Here is a 14,246-nt window from a genome sequence, read left to right as displayed (position 1 = left end):
TCAACTTATGTACTGCAGGAACCGAATTAAAGCATCACAAACATATCAAAGAAGAAAAATTGAAAGAGAATACAAGCCATGGAAAAAGTCCTCCTATTATTTTCTGAATTAACGAAAGAAAAATGGGTGAAAAACTTAACACATAATGTAAAGCTAAAGTGAGGCACGGTATAAGACGTGGGAGTGTTGGAGTGTTCCTGTACATGAGGTTCTCAGGCTGAGGCTCTGCTGCCTCCTGGTGGACGGATGTTAGACTGCGTCTCTCGTCACAAACAACAATGATTCAGCTATTACAGCAATCAGTGCAAAATGTGTGAATTGATTTTCCTAATTATAGATGAATGACAAAAATCAAGGAGGCTTCAATGTGGGGTTTTTTTGTGGGGGAGGTGCACATATAGGACCTTGGTAGTCCTGAAAAGCACCTGCCCAGCATGGTGTGTACACTGTGTGTATATGTATATAATTTTTTTTTTTTTTTTTTTTAAATGTACATGGCACAAACAGACAGGAATGTGTTGGGCAAAGTACTTTTCCAAATTGAGCCAATACCATTGTTTTCATCATGACACAGTTCAGGAGCTGGCTCATTTATTGTCTTCCTCAGTAAAAACTCAGTTTTCTGTCAATTGTGTTCCATATCTATTATGCAATCTGCATGCTTCTTTTGTGTTTTGTGCATGCAGTCACTGTTCCATTCATCCATTAACACAGTTTTACTTCCACAGAATCTATGGGACTCATTCATGAAATATTTGCTCTTAAACATTAAAGGATTTTTTTTTTATCCTTAATTTAGTCTTGCAGAGAGCAGGTAAAGCTGGTTGTCATTTGTAACTTCTCTCTCTTGTAACATAGTTTACGTGAGGCATTGACACTTACGGGAGGCACACACCAATGTCAAGATAGATGTTAAGTGTCTGTACTGTGTGGCTTTAGCAGAATGCTCTTCAAGGTGGCAAATATTAACACTAAACTGAGATGTTAGCATTGGCAGCATGGCAACAGTATAAACACCAGCACTACTTTCCGTAGCTGAACATGTTACATGACATTGTAAAGAGGAAAAATGACTCCAGAATTTCAAACATTTAAAAGTACGCATGCTAGAAATATCACCACCAAGAAAAATGAAGACTTAAGTATTGATTTTATAAATGTGTATTTTATCACAAATGAAGTAAGTATGACAACAGAAGACTTCCCCAGTGAGGGAAACAAGCATCTTAACATAGCTGCATGCAAGGCATTCAAGACTGGAAGTACATTGCCATAACTTAAAGACTGGGGTGACATGACTTCAGCTGGAACATTATAAACCAAAAAAAAGGAACATGTTAAATAAGCCAATTACTCTACTCCAGAGTTCATAAAATACACAAGTGACATTCAAAGTCTTAAAAACATAAAATTTCAAAATGTGTACAAAAAATTAAAACAGCTGGAAAACTGTATCAGCAAAACATTTTATAAAGCATGTTATGCATTTCAGAAAATGGGTAACATAAAAAGATAAAACAAAAATAATATACGTCCACACTGTACATACATCTACAGCAAAGTATGTTGGCGTGTGAATGTGTGTTCCTGCATGGCAGTGTATAAGCATTTCCTGTTCTGGCCTATGACGCTACCAGAGGCTGGACAGTGATGGCTGGACTCAAGGCTGGTTTATCTGGCCCATAAAGAGAATGGTGCCTGGAAACAGAAACAGGGAATGCAGGCAAAAAATATTAGCTTGACAAACAAGTTACATTCTTTGGATTTGGAAGTATAAAAAGGACATACAATATTCGACCTAAATCTTATTTACAACTGATAAACTCACAGCTCAGGGAGATTGAGGACATCTCCCAGGTTTTGTTACTGAAAGTGGGTGGAGATGATTAAGAGCATTGCACAACTAATCTTCAGTCGTTAGGGTGGCTCTTCAAGCTGGAGCAGCAACATGCTTAAGTATATCTGTAAACACTGCCCTACCTGCAACATGTGCATTGCAGGATGACCCAGTTGCAGTTGCAAAAGCATGCTATCTGTTTGTTGACGTTTGTCATTTTTGCAGTAAAACATATTCAGTGGTGAAATACAAAAACTGCTGTGATACAACATGATTCATACAACTCACGACACTGCTCTCTTCCTGTTTCAAAGTGATTTGCCTTGTCTCCTTGGCAGTTTGTGTCAAAGTACAACTGCGCGTAAGCTTAATTTCTGAGAGGGTGTTTCAATGACAAAATTTAAGGGGCATGGTTTGTTAGCAGCAGACATGCCCAACGCTGAGTGGGCAGAAAACCCTGATGACTGGAATCACATGACTAATCCTGGTTAGCTTTGGGTTAATTGCCTTCAGGGAGCCTAACTTTGATGGTATGGGGTGACTGGTATCAGACAAGACAACACTCTAGATGGCATGAACATTTTATCTTGACCTGAGCTACTATGTGCAGTCGTATTGCCTTGTATAGATCTAAAGGTGAACTATCCCACATGGAAAAAGAGGGCTTACATTACCTGTTGGGTTGTGTCGGATGAGGAAGAGGAAAGGTCTGTCCACTGAAACCCACGGAGGAGAGGACCGAGCCAGCAAAATAGCAGCTACATTAAAAACACAGTTAAAAACATTTCAGAAATTAACAGTGTTGTGTTACCTTTACTGCAAATATATAACCAAAATACACTGATTAAGTAAACAGTTTCTGAATTTGAATAATAGTTTAATGTACTTCTCATATATATGCTCAAATTACATATGTACTACATAGTGCCTCAGAAATTGATCTCATAGGAGACACAAGCAAAACCCTCGTATTGGAGACAGTTGTTCTTTTCATCACCTTATGACCAGTATGCTCCAATTGTCCAGCAAATTTTGAAGCGAACAGTTGAAATGTGACAAAAACAAAACGCACATTATTCTGTGATTTTGAATGCAGCCCGAGACTTCCTGTGACACTCACTAGTGGCAGCTGCTGCTTTTGTTCCATCTTCATTCACCACTATCTTGGCTTTCTGGAGAGCCTTGGATACATACACAGGCTCAGCACCTGTAAAAGAACACCACCATCTCAATTCTAGCTTTAGACACACCGTAGGTTTTACTTTCAGGGATTTGTCATCCCAACAAGAGCATTAGGAGTTAGGACTCCTTTGTTTACCACGGGCCTAAAACACCCCTTCCATACCATCAGTTAATCTGACAGTAAAAAGACCATGTGGGCTGGAAACAGAATTACTGAAACATAAATATTATTGCATGATAGGAGTTGGCTAACTGAGAGAAAGAGGATAAACAGTCCCAATTGTAGCTCTGACATGACAATCAAAATGAAAAAGGGATTACATTTGCATTTAATATCCAAAATCACACCAACACAAATTCAGAATAAAAACACCATCGCAAAGTGTTTTTTCATTTTCTTCATCTGCCAAATTACTCTGTATTTCATTCCAAGTTCATCTGATCGTTCCAGAAAAATTTTTTTTTTTCAAATTTATAGCTGGTGTTAACTGCTTCCTCGCCATCTTTTGCATTCTTAAAGTGACAAATTCATTTAATTGTCAGTCAGAAGATTTATGGGAATGTGATCATATTTTCTGACATAAAACCAGCTGAACTTGTGAGGATCACTAAAACCTACCTTCAGCAAACACATGATGCAGCAGTGATTTATTATTTAATGTTCCCCTCAGTCTTGAGAAACCCTACAAACTCATTTCTTACCATACATCTGTCTGGAATTACCATCAACTCCCGTGTACATGACACCACACGGTGGCACTGAAGCACCTCATTCAGAGCTGATTTTAATTCCACTGCTCTGGGAGACAATAACAGAAAGGGAGCAGGATGATTCAGTTTTTCGCACTGGAGAGTGAGACACATTTCATATGTCTCACCAGTTCTCAGCAGTAAACAGCCAACAAGCCCTTCATAGTTTCAAGCCTTGCTCATGTCAAACCTGCTGTAAACACAGGGAGACACTGTGTCATGTTTGGGACTGGACTGGCTGTGCTTTCACTTACTCAGGTGTCTGAAATCAGCTTTGTCCTGACTGAACATGTCCGTTATACCCAGCGCTGACAGTGGAGCCTCCAGATCAACCTCAGCATCAGCAGTAAACCTACACACAAACACAGTGCACATAAAATTACTGAGGGTAGTCACAGTCAGTCAGACAAGTTAACTCTTTAATGTACAGAGGTGGAGATCGCTCATTTTTGTCCATGTTAATATAATTTAACCTCCTTCCCATGTTAAACATACAACACCACACCTAAGTATCAAAAAATAGTTATAGTATTGGTACTGCTTTTAGTTAAAGTAAATAATAATAATCAGCTGCAGTGATCTATGAAAATTTTGATCTCTAAATCATGGGTGCCCAATTTTTTTTTTTTTTTTTTTTAAATGGAGGGCCAAATTGGAATGTTACTGAGGGCCACAGGCCCAAAGAAAAAATACAATGTGTTGCTAAAATGCAAAATTTCACAAAAATCTCAAATTACATTTATTGAAAGTTATTTAGCTCTTACAAAGTTGAATAATAACTTAACACTGTATGCCTCACTGACTCAAAAAAATAAGTGTTGGTCAATTTTTCAAGTGCAAGTAACTGAAACAATGAGGACAGGGGAACACAAATGTGTGGAACATAGAAAGGAAATATATGTTTCACTTCAGGCCATTCCATTGACCAACTTAGACTAATAATAATGGCCTCCCACATACTTAAAGTACATTTATACCTCAAATACTTAAAAAAAAACAAACCTGATGGTACATCACTGTTGACTGTAAGTTTTTAGGACTGTAACTTTCATTATTTTTCTCATCTGGGTAGCCCCTAGCCTTCTCTAAATAAAACTATTTGTGTATTCTGTCCTTCAGGCATGTAAAACAACTGGACTGCGGGGGTAAGCAGAACAGAACCAGTGATTTTGCTAAACTACACACCACTGGCAGAACACTTGATGCAATTCTTCACTGTGTTTCAGGTGTAACAGCCAAGAAGTAGACGTAAGGTCAAAGGTTCAATATGCATTGCGACCATAGACCATTCCTGATCCCCTGAGTTGGCTGCGTTTTTATTCTGAAATGATCACTTTGTTTTATCAATAGTGGAACTCTACCTTGTTTATTATAGAGGTGGTAGTGGGCTGTGGTGTACAGAGTTCTCTAAAGTCAGTCAGTGTCAGTCCATCCTTCAGCCCTCCTCCCTGATATTATTGACACTCCATTTTAACAACAAAATATGGGGTAAGGTGTTACCTCTTAACCTGGCTGGCTCTCTAGTTGTCTGATCCCTGTGTTTGATGTGCAAGTATGCATCTGTTGCTCAAAATTCAAAACAGGAAGAAGAAACATGCCACCTTCACCTCATACTTTCAAAATGGAAGTCTGAAAGTAAAAATGTTCAAAAATGTAAGAGTTTTCTTCCTCCAGTTTAATGAGGGTGCTGGGTGGGTCTCATGTACCATCAGGTTTGGGAAATTAGAACTGTGTCTCCATCCTCAGCTGTTTGTGTGTGTGTGTGTGTGTGTGTGTGTATTATTTGTACATCTTACTTGGGGATGAGCAGGCGGACTTTTCTCATGTGCATCAGCTTGAGCCAACTATGCACAGTGGCTGTGCTGATATGTGGGATCACCTGGGACAAAGATGTGTCCTCGTCTACAGGCAGGACAATCAGCATGCTGATGGTGTTGCCATGATAAGGCAATTCGATCACCTTGTATTTCAGTCCCTGGGGTGTGGTGGCCACACCTGGCAGTGGAAGAGAATTTATAGGTTAATGGTTTTAAAGGGGATGAAGTCCAATTAATTTTCATAAAAGGGAATTAATCTTTTACTATACCTTTGGAGAAAAGACACGAGACTGGTTGTTTATTTTGTCTTTTACTAGAAATACATGACTTTTTGATTAAGCTGGTTTTAAGAATAAATCAAACGAAATATTTCACTCAAATATGTCAAAAATGTAAAAGTTGTTTTTAGAGATTGTGGTACTCATTTGTTCTACCCCCTCGGATATTGAATTTCTCTGATATACAACAGACAAAAGACTAGGCACTGATATTTCATAAAAACATTTCTGGAGGCAAAATCTGTACCGGTGTATCAATAGAGCATTTCAGATTTCCCAACAGCGATTTTCCAAATACTAAATATTCCAGTAACCATTAAAAGATGCCAATAAGAAAAAAATAGAAAAATTAAGGAAAGAAGGAATTTGTGGGCATGTCGCCCAGTGCATGATTACACAATTATACCAAACAGATGCTGATAAACAACACAATATGTAGGTTGAAACAAGATCATAAGCTCAAACGGAAACAGCTGTGCTAGGGAATAAAACTAAGGTTTCTGAAGACATTATAGCTTCAGTTAAAAATCTTAAACCACGGCAAAACTTAGGACGAGAGCCAACGTGCTCATCCTCCATCCATGAGCTCTCTCATATCTCACCAGCTCAGAATTGGCAGGGAGACCATCTACAGTCCAAAGAATTTGATTGCAAGTGTCTTCATGGACAATTTCCAGCCCAAAAAAGCATTCCTCTGATGAGAAAATGAAGTCATGTGACCCAACTGCATGAAAACATAATAACTGAGATGCAGAAAATGCCAGCAGGTGTTCTGGAGCCTTTGGTCAGTATCTGAAAATTCTGCCTCACAGCGAAGGAGGTTGTTTGTCTGAGACTAACATGAGCCTCTTCAGGTGCAACAGTGAAGCATGCTGGAGGTTCCTCTCAGGTCTGAAGACCTGTCTCTGCAAATGGTGATATGGATTTGGTCATTTGTCCTAAATGCTGAGAAATACAAGCTTATTTTGACCCATCATGCAGTACCCTCAGGGAAGCACCTGCACCATGACAGTGCCCCCCCCCCCCCCCCCAAAAAAACCAATAAATAAATAAGTAAGTAAATATCCTTAGTCCTCAGAGCCCTGACCTCAACATCCTCGAGTTAATGAGTGCCAACTGAGGGAGAACACTGACAGCAACCTGGGCAGTCAGCAGAAAGTGGATCTGACTTACGTTTTAACGTTGAATGCTCACATAGCCAGCCCATCACTGCCCTCTAATTTACATGTGCAGGATGTGAACAACTAAGTTGGAAGCAGTGGAAACAAGGAATAAGTTGTTTATTGACAAAGGCTACCAAATAAAGTGTGTTAATAATGGCTATCATTATATTCAGTCCTACAGGAATGCCTTAGTGCTCAATATAAATCCCCACAAATCTGAAAACTTGAATGCATTAATTTGAATTTCAAGCAAATGAATCATGTGATTGTTTGATTATTTGCTCAGGTAGTGCAAGGACAGATGTTTACCAAAATGCATAGCGCAAAAGGTCATCGCAGCACTTCTCCTTGATGGTGGCTCTGAAAGCACCACTGTAAATCAGACTTTTCAAACACAGTGGAGCCAAAAGTTCAGTAAGCCTCTCTCTGGTCCAGGATGTAGCCACTGACACTGGAATTCAACACTCCACATCACAAAGTAGATCAAGCATAACAAATTTGGGTGACAAGAAAGAATGAATGCCACATAATCCTGGGCCTGATTTAAAAAAAAAAAGGTTCTTCTAACAAGTTTTTGCGCATTTCTTGGTTCTACTGCCCATTTACTTTATCTCACCCCAAAAATACAACTATATACTTCTATTTTACTTTTGTCAATAATCACAGGATTTCCTTGTCCACACATGCAGACAGGGAGTTCATTTTCTCTCTCAGCAGTTCCACTGTTAGTGAGGTTAAAAGTTAAAGCATGTGGTCCCTGACGCTGAAAGAGCACTGAGGGCAGATTGATGTAACTTCCCATGACTCATTAAAACAAAAGAGAGAATGAATTTCAATTCAAAGTCACAACTTCTGTTGTTGAATTAGAGGGAACTTTTCAAGTGTTTGTGTCAGATGATACAAAAACACCGAATACCAGTCAGTGCAGACTAGCAGTTGCAAAACAAAAAAAAGGGAAACATTTCTGAATTTTACAGAAGAAACTGTTTGGATTGTATGTAGAGTTGTGCTCATAATACATCTATGTTGACGTTGGAATGTACCATATTCGTTTTGTGGCCAAGAGCATTTTGATGCAGACCATAGATGCTGACCATCAATATGATTAATTACTTTTCTCTCTTCTGCATGGACGGTGTTTTGAGTGCAGACAACATGCTCATGACATCACACAGGGAAAATATAATGCAGTGAAGGAGTCCACTGACAGCCCTCACGCTGAAGAAAATGACAGCCTCAACTCATCTAAATACAGACAACTGATGGATTTAATTTTATTTACCACATGTTTCAATCATTACAAATGGATGTGGTATGTCTAAGCCAGGGGCGGCACAGTGGTGCAGTGATCAGCACTGTCCCCTCATAGCAAGAAGGTTCCAGGTTTGAGCCCCGGCTCCATCACAGGATGGATCTTTCTGTGTGGAGTCTCCATGTTCTCCCTGTTCCTGTGTGGGTTCTCTCTGGTATTCCAGCTTCCTCCCACAGTCCAAAGACATCAAGAGGGGACGAGGCTGATTGATACTCTAAATTGACTGTAGGTGTGACTGTGAGTGTGAATGGTTGTCTGTCTCTATGTGTTGGTCCTGCGATGGACTGGTGACGTGTCCAGGGTGAACCCCGCCTCTCACCCAAAAGCCGCTGGGATAGGCTCCAGCCCCCCCGTGACCCTTAACAGGATAAGCGGAAGAAAATGGATGGATGGAAGTCTAAGCCAGGAACATTTAGCTCTGAATGTCTTAACTCTCAAAGCTTTGGACAAAATCAACAACTAAACAAATGTCAACATTTATTGTCAGAAGTAAAATAATTCATCTATGTTACCCAGTAATGGCTCAAAGGTACAAAATTCATTTGGCGTTAATCCTGAGTTAGTTTTCCAACTTCATCCACCATACTGACCTATCAGCTATTAACTGACAGTAACACGACGCGATTTCTGAAAAGAAAAACAGGACACCAGCTGTCCACAATGATGAGTGAAGACTGAGCGAGGACGGGATGGAACCAGTAGACTGTTCCAATCGTGGCGGAAGTTTTCCTGCACTTAAAGTGGTCTGTGTGTTGATGCATTGGAGGACTGCATTGCTGGTTATTTACAATTGTGCTTGATATTAAGTCATTTAATATTTTCCTCCACAGGAAAAAAATGCAAGAAAGAGACAAGGACAAGAAATATATAGCAGACAAAGACACAGGAGGAAAGTGATTCCCAAAGCAAAACTGGAAAGAAAAGTTCTGACACTAAGGGAAAACAAGCAGCAACATCAAACACTACAAAAACCAGAACTAAAGAGTATCAAGTCCAGAATTGAGACCACAATTCACACAAGAATGCTAAACTAAAATTTTACAGGCCAGATGGGACTACAACATCACCCCCATTCAAGGGACATATCTGAGACATCCTTAAACACAGCAAAAATCAGCCAGGTGAAGAAGGTCTGGAGGAGGAACTCAGGCAAACAAGCAAATTGTCCTGAAGCAAAAGTCAGTAGGGAACTTGGACTGAACAGAATATTGGGGCCCTCAGGGGAGACACTGGCACTGAGGACTGGGAGGCAGGCTTGGAGTCCAAATTTTCTGCAGCCTTTCTCCTGACATACTCAAAAAGAGTAATCTACGCTTCAGGCTAGGGGCTAGCTGGCACAGATCTGGCAGGCTGGTGATCAGACCACTGCATCACTGCAGTCTGAATGGTGGAATGAGACTCTTTGTCTAGCTAAAAGGCAACAAATGTGCATTCCCGAAACTAGTAAATATAAATAATTCCTTCCGTAGAAAAAAAAACAAACAAAAACAACTGTATTGTTGATAGAGGTGCTGGTCACCATGGGTTTCTTCTGTTGAACTCCAGACAGTATAAGTTTTAGAGCACTTAACAGTAGTATATCGTTTCTGAGAATGAAAACCTATAAAATGAGTAAATTTAATAAAAATTAATACAATATTACTTTTCTTAATAAAACTGGCTACATGAGCACAGGCATTGACTGATAGGATAAAAAAGTTATGTACTGAATGTAAATTAAAATCGTTATTTGTTTTGATGGACGGCCAGTTGGTGTCACACAGGAGAAACCACTCACCAATGTTGAAGACTGACAGCTGGGACATCATCGGAACCTTATATACATTCCCGTTACCCCCAGTGAAAGGCCTCATCTTGGTGTTCTCAGGCTGGAAGCGGGACTTCCATAAGCCTTTGAAGTAGATTGAGTTGACAGTGACCAGGCGGGTCAGAGCAGGATCCAGCATGTCTGCTTGGATCAAGCTGGGGATGTGACCTGAATGAATACAGAATATCAGAGCATTATTCTCTCACTAAGGTTTGATAAAAAAAAAAAAGTATTCACTTCAGTAGATGACGTGAGAAAGTAATAATGCAGTAGCAGAGACAAATCAGCCATGCCACAAACCAACATTCTCCTGAATGTTTTAAAATCTGCACAAGTCAAGGGAACTTTTTATTTTAAGTCAAAAATTTGTCTCAAAATTAATTTCATTTGTCTGGCTTCTGTGTACATCCACAACTCCTACCTTTGGTCTTATTGCTGACCCATGCATTGATGAGATCTGCTGCCCCCTGGGGGTTACTGAAGTCCAAGTTCCTGCTCTCACATTGGAAATTGGCTTTGTTGGTTTCTGCAAAGGTGTCCTGCATGGGGACGTCCTTCTGGCTGAACATGGCGTTGGCTATTAAAACAATATCCTGGTTGGACTTTGCTATCAAGGTCTTGTGCAGTTTCTTCAACATCTTGTAAGGACCTGTGCAGAGCAAAAAAGATTCATATCATTTTTAAACTAATGTTCAACATTTACAAGTTCAGCACCCACACCTGTCCGTGCGGAGAGCTAACTTCACTTACCATTTTTCTTGTAACGGAGAGCGTTGAGGACCTGCTTCCGGGTTTCCCCATGAGCTCCTGGTAGCAGCATTCCCAGAATGGAAGCCACTCCATGGGGTGAAAGCACAACATTGTCCAGGGGCTGGGAGCGGACTACTTGCTGAAACACCTGTATTCCAAGATCAGAGCCCCGTTCACCATAGGAGGGAGCCTGACACAGCACACCCTTGTGGCTATAAAAGGTCAGCAGTGTGGACATGCACAGGAATGACAGGTGCTTCATTTTGATTTTCTACAGATTCTGGTGAACAAAAACAAAGACATAAAAAGAGGATAATCTCAGACGTGTATACCTGTCATCTGAGCAGCAATTCAGTCATTAAGATCATCCATGGCGTTCGACGTATAACCAGAACAAACAACAATCTGCTTTGGGGGACATGTAACACTCACGAGAAGGTACTTATTGATCTTAATTTCATTACATGGGGACCTTGTAATTTCACATGGCTCTAATACGTTTATAGTGGCTGGGTTATCATACCACCACAGTATACTTTAAATATGGAAATGCAATAAAATACAGATCCAAAAACTCACCAATGCGAAGTTATAAACTATCTTGGTCTTAATCATACTATATTTGAGGAAAAGATTATTGGATATAGTTTAATCACTGGGCAGATTTAATGTGTAAGCTCTCCAAAATTAAGAAGCTCTGCATTATCGAGGTCTGGAAATGTGTTACTCTCTTTACAGCAGGACTGCCCACAGTGGGGCACATAAGGTTGAGATGGGCTCACCAGACGTGAAATAAAAAAAAAATAAAAAATAAAAAAAGCATTAAAAAGTCACAGGCCTTCAATTAGACAATTAAAAACAATACACTGTCAAACACTACTGATGTATTTTGTCCATCTCGTTCGTTAGAAGTACAGAATGTCCGATTATTCGTTATTTTTTCATACGATAAGGCCGAAGTGAGACACTGATGACATGTCCTTAAGATCGCTTCAGTTCCCCGCACCTGAAAAATGAACCTTAAACTGAAGGACCTTTAAAAAAAAAAAAAAAGTAACTTGATCTGAAAAATGGAGCACGTGGTCACGCGCATTTTATTCAACTTTATAAAAAAAAACATATATATCATAGCGTCATTTTTATCATTTAAACAACGAAATTTGTGCCTTTGGCCCGCGTCCCACCATTACATTAGTAATTTGGCACTCCAAGGGGAAAAGTTGGAGCACCTCTACTCTGGCTTGACATGACCCACAACTTGGTTAACACTACCACATAATGTAACTTAATGTATCAATAATTCCCACTCATATGGTTTCTGTTGTTTATGAAAGTTAAATAACATTAAAAGCCTTTCCCTGGGGAGATGGTCTGGGTCTTTGTCTCATGTCCATAAATGGAGCGCTAACTTAAATAAATAAAAATCCTCCCTCTCTAATGCTTGAGAGCACTGCTTCGAAGGCAGAACAAAACGCCAGTGGAAGTCCAAAGAAACTGTTTAAAGCAATTTTAAGCGTTCCGAATAAATGAAAACTGCTCAATTCAGGGCGAATTTGTCGCGTCAAATATCACCAAACCTCACGGTGAAGCTATGAGTTGATAGGTTAAAATACAATACTAAACGGCGTAAGCTACTAAATAACGTTTGACCTGTCCACAATATTTGTTTCGAACACGAAAGGTCACGAAAAACGACGGTCCTTACCCAACACGTGAAGACGGTAGTTCGTCACGTAGCGCAGGTGAAATTGTAGCCTTATCAGCCAAACAGTCCGTCTCTACTGTCGCCCAAACGGGAAACGCATGCTCGTATAAGGTGGGAATGAAAACCCCTCTTTATTCGTTTGAAGGGGAGAGCCGACACTGATTCTCCCGTTATTTCAAAAAGGACTTAAATGCACTGAACTCCGCCTTCCAGCAAAACAGTCCAGCATGAGGAGTGTGACCCGTCCGTGTCAAGTACTAAATTACAGACTTCGCACTTCCGTTTCTAGTTCAAAATAAAATCCTATAAACTCCAGGTTTCCATTAAGGAACTGCGTAGTCTCGCCTCTTATTATGTAACTCTCAAAAAATTCAATCTGGTTGAATTTCCATGCGTAGGTGACCCAATTTGGTGAGAAGCCGTAAAAATTTTGATTTATGTTTATGTTTATCTTGTTACCAGTAATGACTTAGAGGACTCCTGCCGGCTTGACGCACCAAATGAGAAGTTTACTGCAGGAAAGGACAATGAAGGACATGTTTGGAAACATGTAAAAACAGTCATTCTACTCTACGTTTCTCTTTTAAAATGGAAAATTACAGAGTGACTCAAAATCCCCTTAAAGCCAATACAATTCCAAGACATGGTCTCTGGGATGGCCTCTCTATTTCAACAGTAAAAGTGGATGGTCTATTCCTTTAATTTCTAACGCACCTTCTTTCAAAAACAAAAAAAAAACAAAAAGCAAGCCAGTTAGCTAAATGAACAGGTCTCACCATATTCTGTTTTATAGAGGAGTTTGGTTCCAACCAGTGTACACGATGCTTGTCTGCCCAGTGAAGCGACACACACACACACACACACAGACACACACACACACACACACACACACACGAACGAGGCTCATTACATCCACATTGCTTTTTACAATGCAATTGCTTACAGAGGATTAATAACTGGGATAAAAATGATACCTGTCTCCATCATAGACAACAAGCACAGGATTGAGCAATGTCATAGTCATCTATATTCATATTATTTAATGTATAGTCTGTGGTTTGAACCTTATGTTTAATAGAGCCTGCAAACAACAATACAAAATCAAGAGAGTGAAGCCGGATAAAGGGGAGGATTGTGGTCCGGTGTCTTTGAGGCTTAGTAGTTATGCAATGACTGAGGGGTCTAGCATGTCCAGCTGGGATACAGAGATGTAACTGTTTTGAGAATAAACACTCTCAAGGGAAGTGGGCGGTTAGGGTTAGGTCACTGTGTCCAGTAGTGTGTTTGTGTGCGTGTGTGTGTGTTTTAAGGCTGTACTAGATGAAGACACAGCTGTGACCTATAATAATGACATGAAAGACAAAAAGATGAGAGCATTCCGACATGTTTTCCAAAAGTATTTTATGCGACTGATACACCGTCTCTGGGTCCCATGGGAGATATCATCACATCCCTGTTGAGCAGCCAAGAAAACATTTTAGCTACATTCTTATCACCGAGCAAGACAAAACTTGTGCTGTACGGGACCAGGAGGGTGCATGTTTGTGCAACACATTTGCCATGCAAACACATGTGACTGCTTTCTGAGCAAACTGAAAAGTTTTGTTTCATGGCTGCCTGTTTAAACATGATTTTCTCTGTTTTG

The 14,246-nt window shown here is 40.0% G+C and overlaps 1 protein-coding gene across 2 annotated transcripts; it reads right to left on the bottom strand.

Annotated features, from left to right (window-relative positions):
- Positions 1–1,136: 1,136 nt before the first annotated feature.
- serpine2 (serpin peptidase inhibitor, clade E (nexin, plasminogen activator inhibitor type 1), member 2) lies at positions 1,137–12,864 on the bottom strand. 2 transcript variants are annotated; one of them, XM_086216096.1, is made up of 9 exons: positions 12,602–12,864; positions 10,897–11,176; positions 10,568–10,795; positions 10,117–10,314; positions 5,566–5,764; positions 4,024–4,121; positions 2,958–3,044; positions 2,512–2,595; positions 1,138–1,698 (listed from the first exon to the last, which is right to left on the bottom strand). In XM_086216096.1, exons 2-9 carry the CDS (start codon positions 11,156–11,158, stop codon positions 1,661–1,663), a joined length of 1,194 nt encoding a protein of 397 aa, XP_086072222.1. In that variant the 5' UTR covers positions 11,159–11,176; positions 12,602–12,864; the 3' UTR covers positions 1,138–1,660. The 2 variants fall into 2 exon arrangements, with proteins under 2 accessions (XP_086072223.1, XP_086072222.1); XM_086216097.1 differs by lacking the exon at positions 12,602–12,864 and having other exon boundaries at positions 1,137–1,698; positions 10,897–11,162.
- Between the last annotated feature and the right edge of the window lie 1,382 nt (positions 12,865–14,246).

Source organism: Aulostomus chinensis, chromosome 10, assembly GCF_037954235.1.
Source record: "Aulostomus chinensis isolate RoL2024-O1b breed Wild chromosome 10, RoL_Achi_v1.0, whole genome shotgun sequence".
In the NCBI taxonomy this organism is placed as follows: Eukaryota; Metazoa; Chordata; class Actinopteri; order Syngnathiformes; family Aulostomidae; genus Aulostomus; species Aulostomus chinensis.
Note: the sequence above shows the minus strand (reverse complement) of the source record. Positions and strands in the feature narration are given on the sequence as shown.

What these genes read in the sequence shown, in the direction of transcription:
- serpine2 (XM_086216096.1), bottom strand. Translation starts at nt 11,158, where the DNA reads ATGAAGCACCTGTCATTCCTGTGCATGTCCACACTGCTGACCTTTTAT. An exon ending in GTCCGCCTGCTCATCCCCAA is followed by an intron (nt 4,122 to 5,565) that starts GTAAGATGTACA and finishes GTTTGTGTGTAG; the next exon opens with GTTTACTGCTGATGCTGAGG. An exon ending in AGCTGATTTCAGACACCTGA is followed by an intron (nt 3,045 to 4,023) that starts GTAAGTGAAAGC and finishes GTTCTTTTACAG; the next exon opens with GTGCTGAGCCTGTGTATGTA.